Here is a 16521-nt window from a genome sequence, read left to right on the forward strand (position 1 = left end):
CAGCAATTTTTTTTTTTTTTTTGCGTCCCGCATTACTATATATATCAATTATCGTGTATTCAATCTTAACTAAAATTGCATTTTGGGTTCGTTGTATATACATAATTTTGTTTTATTCTAAAAAGCCTTATAACAATCATGTAAAATTGGATACCATTTCAACTTTTAAGTTATAAGCCCTTTGCATCAAAGTGGTTCCAAATTCCAGTTGGAATGAAGTGAACAATTGAACATTTTGTAGAAAAATGTTGAATTGACGAGATACGATAAATTGTCAACTAAAAATTTTGCAGAAAAAATTGTTCAATTGCTCAGTTAAAGCAACTGAGCAATCCAAAATTTTTTCTGATTTTTGATAAGATATTATCTTGTTATTTAAACAATTTACTGAAAAATGTCAATCTATGGGGCAAAGTTTTTCTTACGTTGATGGGGATTTTAAGCTTCCGTACGTTCTCTTTCAACTAGATCTCCATATTATACACAACGAGCTCATTTACCTCGTTGATTATACACACATTTCACGATCACAATCGCTTCACGTCGTTAACGTTACGGATTTACGATAGTGCAGTTAGCATGCAATGCTCAACATATGTCGTCTTTCATTTCTCATCAGATACCTGTCGCTTTACCATTTATATAAAAACGCAACAAAACATTAGAAGTACCGAAAGGACTAAATCAATGTAGAGCTAACGTCTTAAAATGTAAGATATCCAACAACCAAGGTAAGTTCGAGATATTCGAAGCTAGCTAGGCTATGGAACAGGCCTCCTATCCGTGAGAAGCATACTGTGGTTATACTAGGACTAGTAGTAGTAGGAGGATGAATATTACATACTGTAGGCCCTAGTACATGTTTGTCCAATTGCAACTGTAAGTGTGTTGTCTTTGTAGTGTAAGCATGTGTTTCTTAAATTGTTCGGGCCTATCCAGCCTAGGTGTAACTGTAAGGTCGACCGACCGTTCCACCAGTACTGGACCTAAACCAGGCAGTAGTATAGAAAAGTAAGCATATCTTCACACTTCAATCACAGAACTAATGCCATAATGGTAAAGAAAATCCATATATGATACCTGATGGCCTATACAGTAATTAAGGTCAAAATTATTAATCCTATGATTTGGAAGCAAACCTAAGGCCTGGCCTAGGCAAATAAAGGAGGCATGTTAATTAGTTCAGAGACCCAAGGATCAGGAAGCCTTACAATAGCTAATTATTTGAGACCCTATCTGTGTTAGACTCTGGATGAACACTGGCTTATTTCAAGCCTTCTCTTTTTCAATAAGTGTTCAGAGGCTAACAAGGCAGGGGTGTGAATTTGCCCCCATTCCTGCTAACAGGACTCATTTAACGTCTGCATCCAACAGTTACTCCAGCATCTGACCACTTTATCAAACATACTGAGGTACTGTAGACAAAGGCACCCCATTCGACGTCACTGCAGTGCAGCCATGACGAACAAAGTTGTTTGAAACAAAACTGTTTCCTCCAGTTCACAAACTAGAAATTCCAAATCCTCGGAAGACTCTGCACATTACCACTGCACTGCAGCAGGTTTAGGGTAGGTCAAGAGAATCGGCTCGATGTGGAATTTTGGTAATGTTTCTATTGCTGAACACCACTTGTAGATTTAGATTTAAGTGAAACGTAAAACCCATATATGAAGGCTAGGATGGCATACATTTCTTCTTAAAGGTCAGCTGTAATCACATTCTCTGTGATGTTTCTCTGTGATTTAGTTCTATCGTTTGGATCAAGTCTCCTCGTTGGTCCATTGGATTGTTCCATTAACTTTTGGGGGGTATTGTATTATAACAAACTTGTTTGACACAATCCCTGACTGAGCTCTTATTGTGTAACAATATCTTCTAACATAGATTCAATGGTATTAAGATAAACAAGTTATATGAGGTGTCATTTCCAAATTTGAGAATGACAAACAACTTTGTGTCTGTAAAATACCCCAACTAAAAATGAAACAATCCCACAATGGAAGTAAGAAACTTGATCCCTATCCTTTATCTAAGTGATTTTCATCAATCCTTTGGTCATGAAAGTGACTCAGAATACAAAAAATGTTTTATTGCTTCATTGGATAGCTATTTTAATTGGTTTGACAGACTCTGGAGATTCAAAAATTGGTTCAAATTGATTCAAAAATTTTGTTAAATTCAAATTCGTAATTCGTAAGATTAAAAAATTGATTCGGAAGTTCAAAAATTTGATTCAAAAGTTCCAAAATTTGGTTCCAAAATTGATTCAAATTCGTAACATTCGAATTCGTAAAATTCAAAAATTGACTCAAAAATTCAAAAAATTGATTCAAAAGTTCAAAAATTTGATTCAAAAGTTTGATTCAAAAATTGGCTCAAATTGGTTCAAAAATTGATTCAAACTTGGTTTTGATAGACTCTGGAGGTTTGACAGACTCTGAAGATTCAAAAATTTGACTGTCATAATAATTTTCTCATTCTTTCAAATTAAGGAATCAAATAAAGGACAAATTGATAGAACGTCTTATTGAATGTGGTAAGGATGAACATCTCGTCAGTAACGTTCAAAGGGATGTATATCATATATCATTTAATAGAGTATCACTCATTGTGTGGTACTGCACTTTGACAGAAAAGTCAATATTTGAATGTGAAAATCAAATGAGGAAATCCATCAAGCCTGTTTTAAGGTTTCTTGGTAAAGGTTGGTAATTACAGATAGTACAAACACTGTCATTTACTTGAATTACTTCCTTACTACTATCAGATTATCCGACAGATACAAATTTAAAAGTTGCAATGTAATTATGCCATATAAAGATTGCATATAGTCACAGAGTGTTTACCCAGACCTAAGTTCAGTTATCAGTTATCAGCCTGCTGTCAAGATACTGTTTGTACACTTCAATGGATATAAGAGCTGGAAAGGACTGTATATATGCAAGGGGACTTTCCCAAATTATATAAGTATCTGTTTGCATAATTTGGTCAGCTAGTGCTTCTGCACTGAGCAGGACTACCCTCATTAAAGATTACAATAATAAAAAAATAAAAATAAGTTCAAGGATGTTGTCACAAGTCTTTATATTGTGTTCTTAGGAACTCACCGTTACCCGAATCTACTGTACTCTGCGCTCTGAGTTCAGCTCGGGCGAGTCTCGTGATTTTTAACGTGGGACACGGTTCAGGATCGGGTCTTTCAATCCTCCTCCAGTGGTGGATTGAACTCGACCATACCCGCTGTCCATGAATAATCATTGCCCTAGGCCTTCCACCAGCTTGCCGTGACCTCGGCATATTACTTTCCATAAATTTTGCTAAATTCCATCCTGCTTACAGTACTTGTGTTCAAGTAAGGGCATTGGGCCACAGACTGCGATCAGGGTTTGTTGGTGTTTGTGTCTTAGGCAAAGAGCATCTCTCATTACCTCCTGGTAACACAGAGTCAATGGGAATGCCCCTTTATTGATTTTCTTGCTAAGGTAGCGTTTGAATTGTTTAGTCAACCAAGATAAGATAAGACTAGATTCTGGGCAGGAAAAACCAACAGCCTGATTCACTCTTAATCCCAGTCTTTACACACACAAAAAAAACACCAGATGTGAACAAGGAATTGAATGGAGGAGGGGCCTCTCTTATCCTCATAGTATTTTAGGTTTGGACAAGTACTTCAGTACAGTACTAATAGTAATAATTATTTTTCTAGTCATAGGGGTCGGTGGTGAGAGTATTCGGGGAGTGATCATGTTTTTCAAGATATAAGATAAATTATGAAAATATTAATATATAATGAATGAAATATCAAGCATGATAAATAATGAAAATATTAATATAATGAAATATCAAGCATGACACCTGTACATGTTGTAAAATAGGACCAATCAAAAAATGTTTGAAAACAAAGATTAATGGAACATTTGCCCGAACATCTTAATGAGAAGAAATGCCAAGAGAAACTTACTATTTAGTTGTTCCGCTTATAATTACTGAATAGTGGAATTGACCGCACCAGCCAACCGAAGCCATTCCAAGTGGACGCCCACAAACCTCTACATTACATTGATGATGCGAATACGATATAGTAAACATCTTATGAAAACAAAAAACAAAATAAAACTGTTAGCAAAACTGCTTATCCACTGAAGAGCCTGTGTATGAGAATGTGTAAAAGTAAGTTGGCCTGACGTTTCGATCATCAGCAAACTGCTTATACACTTAAGGGCCTGTGTAAGAGAATGTGTAAAAGTATTAAGTTGGCCTGACTTTTCGAAACGTCAGGCCAACTTACTTTTACACATCTTATTAAAACTTCAAAAGGACTCTTTTCATATACTGTAGTGACTATTTTGCATATTTTTCACAACTTGTAAATTACAACTGAATGCCCACAATTTTGTGTGATCGGCATGAAGTCATAGATTTGGCAGAACAATATCCCCTCCATGAGAAGATGTTTCTGCCATGTCCCATGACTCAAGAGTGAGGCACAATTTATTGGAGGTCATATTTGTGCTACCTCTCTCAAAGAGTGATGAGGATTTTGATGCCTTTCACATTTTGTTCCATCTTCTGATCAACAGCAATGACGACTCCTCAGCTTGTCCTAGAAGAAGTTGGAGCCGATAATCCAATTTACTGTGTTATTAGTAATGCCGATAATGAATGCTGTACAACCCAGCAGTTGCCACCATTGCCAGAGCTACCATGTGAGTATTGATCAGCTTAGTACTTTTGGTTATAAAGGTTACTCTTTCTAAATTCAAATTTGGTAAAAAAAACAACAGAAAATGATATTTCCTGTCTGGTGTGTTGTCGTGTAATAACGAAGCTCGTCTCCTCCTAGGTGTATGAGATATTAATACTGCCATTGACTACTGTGTAGCCAGTCCTTGCATGTATGTGCGTGTCGGTGAGTCATCTGCACTTGAACTTAAAAAATGAGAGCTATATTTCGAAATTGATTCAAATCCTGAAAAGGAGGAAATCTTAGTCTGATTTTGATTGTCTTTATCTGCCACATTTTCTGTGTTTTATTGAAGGAAAAGTTACCCACCCCCCCCCCCATATAAATAGATTTAAAAATATGAAAATTGTCTTTGGCACCTTTGCCACTACATATTCAAGCTGTGGCATGTATGTTTTATTGCAGAAGTATGGACATCCCCAATCATGAAGTTTGTAATACTCTGTATAAACCTCATTTATTCTCCAAACCTAGGATATCAACCTGTATGTTTAATAACCATGTATGAGTTTCAGCATGGGTTCACAATTTGATGTCACGATAATGATCGCGAAGTCGCTTTGGTATTGGTTAGCTTTGCTTTAACAGCTCTCGTAGAGAACTGTTCACCAGTGAGCTTCTCTGTTAATACAAAAGGTACAGATGATAATAATATTGCCTCTGTTTTGTTCGCTCTTTTTGGAAAGAGCTGGTAATCCCTTGTGCGTCTCCATCAATCACATAACCAAATGATGCTGGTTGCAGCCCTAGACTCTGTCTAGTGTTAAAGGACTTATAAAGCAAAACCCAACCATGGTATCATTGTTGCATGTGATATTAAGAGATACTTGCAATGGACAACTTTCCCAAGTTACAGCTTCTGTACATACTCCTAAGAAGCTTCAGTGTGAACTGTGAAGGACTGAATTGAAAGTGAAATCTTTATTGAATTTTAGCACTATGTCAGAATCCATTCAGTCATAATTAGAACACTTTTCAAGGACAAAAATGATAGTAGAACCTTAGCATTGCTAAATATAGCAATTGTTCAATGCCATTGAGTAACAAATAATGCTACAAACAGTACATGGTTTAAATTATGTAGACAATATTACACAGTGTACAATACACACCCACTTTTTGTAGAGTTACTGGAATTTCACAAAACATAACTGCACAGTGTTTTAAGCTCAATAGAAATGTGCAGATGTAGTAATTGATATGAGCAGAAAGCTAAGCATTTTAATGAGAGGGGGAGGGGAAGGAGAGGAGGGGGTTGAAGCCCTAATTGACCCAAACCATGGTTTCTGGGCCAATTAGGATGCCTGGAAAACTGGGGGTTTCAGAATATTGTATTTTTTGCTTTTCATAAATGTATCATGAATTTATGGAGACTTCAACAGGGGACCAGGTGAAGTATTTCTTCCAGGGCATCAACCTGGTTCTCATTCCCACCAATGTGATGTATTTTTTATTTGTTTGGGGGCAGTCAGGGAATCTATGCAATGGTGATGGTGTGTGCGTGTTTGTGTGACACTTCAAATTTATGCTTTTGTTTGATTAACTTCGTTTTTTGTATGAGGGTCGGTCTTATTGAGTACAGTACAAGAACGCAGATTCTTTTCTGTGAAACTGTTCAATAGTCATTTGCAGTCAACAGATGTCAAAGTCAGAAACTTTTGTAAACATTTACTGGATAACTCACAGACCTGTATCAAAGTCTGAAAACCTTTTAAACATGTGTACTCCAAACTTTAAGAACTACAACTACTTTGTGAACTCTCCAATGCTATGATTTTGTTTTGGTGAACATAATTTGGTCAAATTTAGTTTGAACAGTAAATAGTTTTTTGAAGTGGCTCTATAGGGAATGCTACAAATAAGAGTTGGAAATCTCTGATCTTTTCTGGTTCTCACTGAGTTCTTGGACAAATTTAACCACCTAACTCTACATTAGTCACATAGTTAAATGTGGAATTTTGAGCAAATTGTATGGCAAGGAATCACAAAGCCAACTGGCTTTCTGGGTTTTTCTTAAACTTTTTTTTTTTTATCATAAATAACATAATGATGCGTACAGAATATTTCACTATGTCCTGCAAAACATATTTTGTACCCTCCCCTAATTTACAGTCTAATTACAGAAGCAAAGCTTAAGTACAGTTTTTTAGTAGATGGCCTGTACTGTTGTATTGCCTGTAGTATATTAATTTAGAAGTACTGTACCTGTTCACCAACACTAATACTGTTGTCCAACACAGTTAAATGTTTTGTTTTATCTTTCTACCTTACAGTAAGTTATAAATGCTTATCTGACAGTAACTGACAGCTGGTGTGTGTGTTTGCCAGTTCGAATAAACTTACAAGTACAGGATCAATAATTATTATTGAAAGAATTAATGCTGTTGTCAGAAAGAGTGCATATCGCCTACACTTGGGACAGTACGGTATGATGCTGTACAACTTGCCTGTGTTAGACAGTTGAATGTAACTTGCAAAGTAAATTGTATTGGTATCACATGCCATACATGTATATTTGTATGGACTTTGCAATTACCACAAGGGCGATATTAACTTTGTAGAACAGATGTTCATAAATTGTGAGAATTTTTATTTTGTCTATGATTGCAGAGTTGTATTTCAATATGTACAGTATATATGTACTGCATGATAATGACAGGTTAATAAACGATCTTAGGCCTACCATGCTTTTATCGCAGCATAATGCACGAATGGGGGTACAACACAAGTGAGGCACGAGGCCGTAGGCCGAGTGCGTCCAGCAACAGGGTAGGGAAAGGGAACAGGGTATAACCCTTTCGCTGGATGCACTCATGTTCTGACGCCGGCTAGTCAAATATGGTGTATAACTGTCTTTGGTTACTTTGATTCCTTGGAACGCTGCTGTCAGGACATTTGAACATTGCTTCAATGGCTGCAAAATGCCATAATATTAGGCCTTATAACATTGTTGCCGGTATTGTTAATTGAGATCATCGTTATTGCTCGCACTCAAGGTGAGTGTACTTTAGGCTAAAAGCTAGCGTTCTCGGAAATTTTGGTTAAAGGCACACTCTTAGCTAGGAAATTGCTAAAATCAAAAATCTTGTCTCAACGTATTCCCCGATTAAAAAATAAAAACAATGCTGCCCTCTTCTCACAGAGGCAACATATTAATTTCTTTAATATGGCATTCTCATCCTTAGCTATAAACAGCATACGCAAATGGGTACCGTTACCGCGAAGGTATCACGTTTCCAAGATTATAATCTGCCTCTCAGTGTTGCGTAACCTATAGGCATACTGTGTAATTGTACTGTGTGCTATGCGAGTTACGCAATTTTTCAATTGGCTATATGGAACAGTGCATATTGTACTGCTGGGAAAACGCTATACCAGCTCGTAGGGGCAGGTAGTTGTTACGGGCCGTATGATCTCGTGCTGCCGATTTTTGTTGGAGAAATTGCTGAAGAAATAAAATGCGAATAGTTTCGTCGTGTAATTCTCTATAAACATGTGACTGAATGTGTGCTGCTTATGTACTGTTATTTGACGAAACGACTTGCTTCTGGCCTAACGTTCTTCAATACTTGAGTTCAAAATAAAATAAAACTGAGCAAACAGCTTATCCACTAGAGAGCCTGTGTAGAAAAAACACGCACATAATACAGACAGGTTAATGAGCATGGTGAACACAAAGAGATAGATGTAAGGGGATTAGTAGACAAGGAATGGAGAGAAGAATGAAAGATAAAAACCAACAGGGGAAGAGGATAGGTAGGAGATAAACAGTGGAGGGACAAAGAGAGGATTAAGGGAAGGGGTTGGGAATAAACTGGAGAAGGACAATGACAGAAAAGTGTGGAGAAAAAAAGGGGTGGAAAAAGCTATGAGAAGAGGAGTAATGGGGGAGGGGGGCAAGGGGAGAAGAAGGGGGAATGAAGAAAAGTTAGTCATGTCCTTCCTGAATGTTGAGCCCATGAGGTTGAATGGTGCGAAGGCGTAGCATCCACAACCTCTCTCTGCTGATTCGCACTAGCTCAGGACGGCTACCTAAGGATTCAATCCCCTGGGCCTATAGAGACATGTCGTTAATGGTATGGTTGCATAGCTCCCAACTCTTGAGAAGGCAAATGCTGGTCCATGCCACGAATTGCCATCCTGGGGGAGGGGTATATGGGGGGTGTCTCCCTCCCCTTTTTATTTTTTTTTGGAATCCTGGTGATGCCTACATGTAAACTGGTGGCACCTAGAAAGGCTTTTGTCACCCACAATTTTCTGAGAAATATGCATTTTTTTGTGTGTAATATCAATAAATTGAGTAGTACAGTAGGTGATAAATCATTCTTGCCCGTGGCATGAAAATGTTCGCTGCTTGCCCCAATGAAATGAAATATAGCCTAATTTGAGGTTCAAATGATTATGTAAAGGAGGTTTTATACTCTATTATGCTAAATGCTAAAGAAATGATGGTTGCTAAGTCCAAATTTGATGCAATTTTTTTATGTATACTTGTCAATTACAATGCAGGTTTTTGGGATGCTTGAGCGGGTCAGGCTTTGGGTGTTAGAATGCGGGTCCAACCCGCGAATTGTGGGTCAGTTGGGAGCTCTGTGGTTGGGAAGGTTAAAGTGTTCTCCAAAAAAACCTAAAAGATGAAAGACCTTCGGCACAGGGGTAAACTGGACTCCTCCAGCTGCCTTTACTACATTTTACTGCATTACTACAAACATATGGTGGCTTCCACGCCAACTCTCGACCAGAGTATGCTGTATTGGCCCCAAATAAACCAGATATTCAAATATGGTTACCTTCGGTCAAAGTTTTGAAACTGGTTTTATTACCACCTTCCAGGAAATTTACCTCACTGGGACATTCAGGCATCTTTTGCTTTCAATTAGAATGCCTTAGAACAATTTGGAAGTAAATACCTCTAGGAACATATAAAAATATTCTAGCAATTATAGCATGCTAAATTGGGGACAATACTACATAGCCCACCTTGAAAATATCCTGTAGCCTACTCTGGATAAACACTATCTAATATGGAAGAAATGCTTTGGTTAAAGTATGAATATGGTCACTTGAACATTAAGAAATGCAAGTGAGATAGTGGTAAGTTTTCCCTGCTCATGGTTATTGTATATAGTTGAACTCAAATGTAAGAACTGTACAGATGCAATCAATGTGTTAAAAATAAAAACATGTTACAATACTGACTTACCTAACTTTAGAATAAGCAATACAAACAATAGTAGGGCAGTGTTCCAAATACGGAATGCAAGGACATATACCCAAATAAGGCTACGAGACGCCATGCCTCCATTGTGATACAGTAAGTATAGCAGCTTCACATGCAAAAGAACTTTTGCCAAAACTTCAAAAGACCCTATAATGTCCCCTGCATTTCAAACATCTTCATCTGCCACTATCTCCATCTGCCACTGGGCCCGACTGGGGTTATCATGAGAGCACTGAATGAACTGTTTTATCACTACTAGCTGCAAGTTAGAGTACCTCTTCAACACTCTATGACATCACAAAATATGTTAATTGATCTCACACAATACAAAATAAAGACAAGTTATTCTGTACCAACAATAAATAACCCAAGATCAATGTCACATTAGAACTACTGGTATGACTGAACAAGCTACAGTAATTAAAAAGATCAGATATTGCTATCATGGAAAGCCAAATAGTGTACAATCAAGTATGTAGTGAAACCAATATTTCAATCATTTACTTATTTAATATGACACAGTTGTAACTTTGATGACATCAATTATGTAGTTTACTTACACTATGAATGAACATGCAAATCAATGCTAAATACTACAGAAAGGAGAAGGATACATAACGCACTGAATGCAACAATCAATGTTTGACACCATGGAGAAGATAAATTCTTATGATACATTGCACTAGCTTAGTAACTTCATTTTACTGAGACACCATGTTTGTTGTTGTCTGTTATGGTACAGTTTGTTCAATTGTCTTGAAGCCTTGTGATATCTACATTCTGGATACTTGTTACTCCCATTGTCCACTCTTGTGTCCTTGATGTATGGTATTTAAATAAGCTGAGAAACTGCTTTGACATCAGCTATTTCAAAATTGTCCGTATCCATGTTAACAACGTTCACTATGCAAATCCATAGCTTTCACTGGAGAACAAGAAATATGACAATCATCTTACGTGAAGTAGAGAAGAACACATTTATTAATGAAACAATCCAACACAAATACTTCCAGTTCCAACCCTTATATCTGCTTGAAAAACATCCATCATGCCATAACGCTATGCTGTGCTGTACTGTTCCTCTAAAGGATGTTCTGTACATCTGTAATGTGAAATGAAAATGGAAAAAAGACATATTTATGGCATTGTGTGAGGACAGAAGTGTCACAAAGATATACCTGTTCAAATGATTTTCCAAGATATGATTTATTTGATTTTAATTGCAAAAGAGACATTCAGGCTCATAGCCAAGGTAACTGGGTTGGAGCCAGCATAAATGTTATGTTTGTTTATTCACTGAGATTGTAACTTGCACTCATTGTAATAACTAAAAATTATTGTTCAAATCTGGGTGAAAGTAGACCCCTTAATGATGCCCCTAACACGTTAAACTAGAAATATAGCTCACACTCAAAATTTGCCAAAAATGTCAATGTCTTTGCTGATATGAAACTATATGCACATGACAACCTGATCAGATGACAACTACAGTATAGGCAGTTAAGAGTAACTATCTTTAAGCAGTGCAAGTACTGTACTGTATGTACGAATGATGCCACATCATCATGAAACATTAAAAGAAAACATAAAGAGAAAAGAATAAATGTGCAATTTTTGAACACAAAGTGCTTCAGGTAAATGTCTTTTTTTTTCAGAGATAAGGAAAAATACTACAGGTACAGTTATCATTAACTTGTGGGGTTTGAACATTTTTGGGTCCCGCACATTTACAGACCTCCAGTGGCTGTATTAGCACCATATTTAGCACTACATGTCTATGTCATTAATATAACATAATACAATAAATGAATAAATGTGTCCAATGTCCTAAATCTGGTTAGTCATATACAGTCCTACAGTAGTAGACTGCAGACCTAGTTAAAATGTAGACTAATTTACAGCATGGAATGGTTACAGTATGTAATAAAAAAATTACCAGTCTCCACTGGGGTATAGCTGCTGGAGTGCATTGCTGCATCAGCCTCTGTTGGGCATGGCCTTTCACTGAGGAACTGGTGTTATCTTTTCTGGTGATCAGTTTGGATACCAACCTCTCGAGTTTCTTAATTGGACACACACCTTCAACTGAAAAAGTCAAATAATACCGGGATGTGCAAAGTAAATAATATATCAGTATGCATACTGTACGCAAAGCAGGGAAGTGCTCATGAATATTTGAGTTCCAGGCAGATTGGGCGGTAGTGTGATCCACACCCTGGGAGAGGGATTTCATGGGTGGGGTACCCCCCCCAAATGGACAAATTTTGCACATGAAGTATGCTTAGGTGGTGCTATATTCCTATTCTGTGCCATATATTCTCCCAGATTTTGGTTATGGTAAAACTTATTAAATTATCATTAAAAAGTGCTAGGCGAAAAAGGTTAAATACTGTTTGTGCGGGGCGGCATTCAGAACTGCTGGGCATACAGTACAGTAGCTGCCCAGTGTGAGCAAATCCCTGACATAGTGAATTATATAACTTCCAACATAAATTACTGAATACCACATTTTGCCCTTCACTAAATAGTCAAAAATTCAAATCAATTTTGCAAACACAGAACAGTAATAACACTACTAGTTAATACAGAACTTTGCTATTGGCAACATAAATTCATCACATCTGCTTTATGATTTACAGTATGTAAAGTGTCAACTCTGCAAGTATTCAAGAATGGTCCATTTACTAACATAGTGCAAACCTAAACTAGTGATGTGCAACAATTTCCATTATATTTCTATTTCTATGTTAGTAGTATACACCTGCAGTATTATAACTTATCTACTAATACCTTACATACACTAAATGTCATAACGTTTGATGTTACAATGGCAATGTTCCAGTAGGCTTGCTCATACACTAATATGTCACCAAATTTCATCATGTTCAGGGATGCATAATTGCTTTCAAAAATATAGCTAGGCTTTGCTTATTTCCAAGACTAAAAATTACGGAATATTCTACAGGTGTGCCCTAAACAATGAAGTGTTTAAAAGATATAAACTATAGAAACATGATATGGTATATAATGGGTGACCATTCTAGTTCTCTCACAAATCAGTAGTATCATTTTCATTTTGTATAATTTTTAGAACTGCATGATCAGATTATGTGTAGAGCTATGAAGCCTATGATGTTGTTATATTTTGGCAAATGTCTTTAATTTCTATATCATGATCAAATTATCAATTATTGTAAGACGGACTCAACTACCCCCAGCATGGTGCGTCATGTCCGATGAAGCGCATATTTGGTGCGTTATTACAACTACAATATGTGCTTCAGTGTCCGTCAATGTGCCATGCATGGTGTATCCTTTAAATTAAATGTGATAAATTTTGTCGAACATAAAATGGTGGCATTCACAATTATTGGTGACATTGATTTGCTTATGTTGTCCTTGATTTTATGATTAAACAACGATGATAGCAAACTATCATGTTATGAATGCATAAACATGTGAACAATATCTACTATCCTTCACTAATTCAACAAAGGAGCCCGTAGAGCTAGTGTAGCTTCTTTCTGAGAAGGCTTTTGAGTTTTGAATTAATTTGGAAAACTTAGTAATATCAGTTATCACTTTACACTACAGTTACAGGAAAAGCTGCTACCGTTTTTTTTAAGTTACTATACCAAGTTGGGAGTATTATAGGCAAACTCTAATTTGGGTGAAAGAGTTTAAATTACAAAGTGGCTATTCTTACGACTAGTCGTAACAAGAATTCCCTTTTACGCATGCACAGTTGCTTTAACGTGGCTATTTTTACGACTACTGTAGGAGTACTCTTTTTACGACTAGGAGTAACAATATTTTCCGGTTAAGGGTTGGGTTAGGGGTTAGGGTTAGGTTTACCCCTACTACATGCGCAGTTGCTTTATTTACTTTACTGCGCATGAATTCGCCGATGTCGTAAGAATAGTTTATAAATAATTGTTACGACTAGTGGTAAGAATAGCCACTGCCTTTAAATTAATGCGTACATTTTTTCTTTGCAAGTGGAGAATCATCCACAGCTAAAGTGTTTAAGCGGATTGACAAACAAGTGAGGCAAAGTAAATATCCTAGCCTATGCATATTAGACTTAAAAAAGTAAAAGAACCCAATGCCTTAGTAACTTAATTCATCTTGGAGTTGCTCAGCAGATTCGAGGTTATTTCACCAGTTAAGAACCCATTCTCAGACAAAAAAAAGACAAAACTGAAATGGCTACACAAATTAGGAGTCTGTAACTGAGAATGACCATGCATGCAAATATGCAGTAAATTTTCAAGTTGTCAGACTAATTTATTTGTTGCTAGGAACTCTATAATTGTGCTGGTAAAGTAGAGTAGGAAATGAAAACAGTTACTTTATTGCGTATAGGCCCGTCCCTCACTTCCCCATTGCATACTAGACTTACAGTTACAAAAGAAATATGCACATATCAAAAATGCTCTTGACAGGAATAACCATCAAATTGAGGCAGGCCCTCCATGGTGCATCATTTTATAAATCTGGGCCTGAAGCTAGGCTACAGTAGTCCTACTTTTGCTATTGCTCCGCTCATGAGAAGTTGCATTTCTTTCGAGTTTAATTTTCTTGTGGGGAGATCTCCCTACCAAATCCATATTACACTAATGTAGGCTTAGTCCTATTCATATTTGCAAAGCTACCGAATCATAAACCAAACACATGATACCGCACACTTCCATACTGATCATGCTTAGTAGGCGCATATAGCCTAAGTAGAAAAGCATAAATAACACTTCATGAAATGTTCGGCCTAGGCTAGGCTACAGTTTGTACAGCAGCCTGCACTGCAGTAGCATGGACACTGCGGAGTTCGGACACCTAAGCCTTAAAACACACCAAAACTATTTCTCATGGTATAAATCACCTGAAACTATACTTGGTATGGTTGGGTCATTTTGGAGAGAAAATAACTGTAGCTTCGTAGTTTTTCGTGCAATTGGCTCTTGCTGTAGGTTGTCTTATCGTGAAATCGCGTATTTCTTAGGGGTGTCCGAACTTCGCAGTGTTCCAAACTTCGCAAAACTGACTATACTACTACTGTACTAGCCTATGTCTCTCGGTGTATTAGTTGCCTTAGTTTGTAGTACTCGTAGTAGTAGGCCTAGCTAGCATGATCTATTGAACAATATAACAATGAAGCCTACGGCAGACCAAACACTTCGGCCAGAAAACAGTATGCAGTAGCCTAAATAGTAAATATATAACGTTAGTCGTTAGCATAATTTGCTGCCTACCTTCTCGTATGATCTGCCATGCCAGTAAATGCTCCGCGAAGGTAGCATTGGTCATTTTGTCGATCCCCGATCTCTGTTTCAGTAGATCGTTTTTGGAGACCCAGTCCACGTACGTAGCACCAGCTCAAGTACACTTTTCATTTCATGTCCGTTTTGTCGCTCACTGCTTTTGGCATTAGGACCCACAATAAAGCAACCTGTGCCTTCCACCTCAACAGCACGGCGACGCGGCCGCAATATACACGTTACGTGTATTATGCTACCACTGCATGAAACTGTGCTATACATTACGTATATTTACATACAGGGTTTACACTGTACACTGGCAGTATATTACAAATACCGTGTCACGTGATTAACGGTGAACCATCCAAACCTATGAAATTGGCCCGCCCTCTAAAAATTTCCTAGCTGAGAGTGTGCTTTTAACATTTGGTGAACATTTGGTCAAGGACAAGGGGTATACACCATACCTGATTGTTTCACTGAAGTTCAGTGATTCGTTTGCTTTGAATTAGCTAAGGCAGCTAGCTGGGATCAGGATTAAGCTAGCCGACATGCATTTTTGGTTCCAGTTGCTGGTTAAGAGCTGGTGCTTGTACTGTATCTGGCCTAAATTGTTTGGGACCATCTGGGCGAAAACAATTCCAGGCCATTTTGGGCTGGGTGGGCCCCAGTCTCTTCCACCTCAGCATTTTGAGACACATTCTTTGGGCCCAAGTTTGTGGGGCCCATTTTTGGGCCCATTTGGGTGCAAACTATTATTGGGCTCATTTATTGGGGATGGGCCAAAATTTTTAAAAGCCAATAACTACGCAACCTTAAATCAGATTGAATCCAAACTTAGAATATACAGTAGTTGTTGGTTAATAGTTGGTACATGTGGGCCTCAATATTATTTATTATATTGTGTGAGATCTTCAAGACTACAAACACTTTAATATATTCCACTAAACAAGGAACAGTGTCTGTTGGGCTCTTGTTTTTCTTGCAACTTTTATTAAACACTGTAACATAGTTTTGTAACAAATTTAATTTTAGAGTTAAAAGAAAATATCTTGATACTACAGTACTATTGAAGTACAGTATGCATTGACAGCTTACCAAATCTGTAAGACTCACTAATGCCACACTATACAGGTGTGAGTGTGTTTGAAGTGTGAATTTGAGGTAGTTTAGAACATCCTTTAGAATGTGATGGCCCAAATGGCCAGTGCTTTAATTTAGTGAGTTTAAATTTGATGGTTTCCTACTTTCCATGTGTGTTTAATCATATTTGTATTATCTTTCTTTTGTTTCTTTTTCTT

At 37.2% G+C, this 16521-nt stretch overlaps 2 protein-coding genes across 18 annotated transcripts in view; one reads left to right on the forward strand and one right to left on the reverse strand.

The window, feature by feature from the left end:
* The first annotated feature begins 515 nt into the window (after positions 1 to 515).
* Positions 516 to 16521, forward strand: part of LOC139980478 (uncharacterized) — a 54525-nt gene continuing 38519 nt past the window's right edge. For 7 of the 16 annotated variants that reach the window (XM_071992138.1, XM_071992175.1, XM_071992184.1 and 4 more), the window contains exons 1-2: positions 517 to 731; positions 4581 to 4706. In XM_071992138.1, coding sequence (XP_071848239.1) covers positions 4583 to 4706 — 124 coding nt within the window. In that variant the 5' untranslated portion in view covers positions 517 to 731; positions 4581 to 4582. Of the gene's footprint in view, positions 732 to 1374; positions 1569 to 4580; positions 4707 to 16521 lie in introns of all 16 variants that reach the window. The other 9 variants (XM_071992236.1, XM_071992245.1, XM_071992258.1 and 6 more) reach the window with 6 other exon arrangements.
* LOC139980562 (uncharacterized) lies at positions 5641 to 16521 on the reverse strand. Of its 2 annotated transcripts, none has more exons than XR_011797592.1 (3): positions 14845 to 16521; positions 11902 to 12050; positions 5641 to 11067 (listed from the first exon to the last, which is right to left on the reverse strand). XR_011797592.1 is itself a non-coding variant. In XM_071992293.1 (3 exons), the coding sequence occupies exons 1-3, from the start codon at positions 15267 to 15269 to the stop codon at positions 10888 to 10890; spliced, it is 384 nt and encodes a 127-aa protein (XP_071848394.1). In that variant the 5' UTR covers positions 15270 to 16521; the 3' UTR covers positions 5641 to 10887. The 2 variants fall into 2 exon arrangements, 1 of the variants encoding a protein (XP_071848394.1); XM_071992293.1 differs by having other exon boundaries at positions 15215 to 16521.

Source organism: Apostichopus japonicus, chromosome 2 (assembly GCF_037975245.1).
Source record: "Apostichopus japonicus isolate 1M-3 chromosome 2, ASM3797524v1, whole genome shotgun sequence".
In the NCBI taxonomy this organism is placed as follows: domain Eukaryota; kingdom Metazoa; phylum Echinodermata; class Holothuroidea; order Aspidochirotida; family Stichopodidae; genus Apostichopus; species Apostichopus japonicus.

What these genes read in the sequence shown, in the direction of transcription:
- LOC139980562 (XM_071992293.1), bottom strand. Translation starts at nt 15,269, where the DNA reads ATGACCAATGCTACCTTCGCGGAGCATTTACTGGCATGGCAGATCATA. An exon ending in ATGGCAGATCATACGAGAAG is followed by an intron (nt 12,051 to 15,214) that starts GTAGGCAGCAAA and finishes TGACTTTTTCAG; the next exon opens with TTGAAGGTGTGTGTCCAATT. An exon ending in CTATACCCCAGTGGAGACTG is followed by an intron (nt 11,068 to 11,901) that starts GTAATTTTTTTA and finishes TTCACATTACAG; the next exon opens with ATGTACAGAACATCCTTTAG.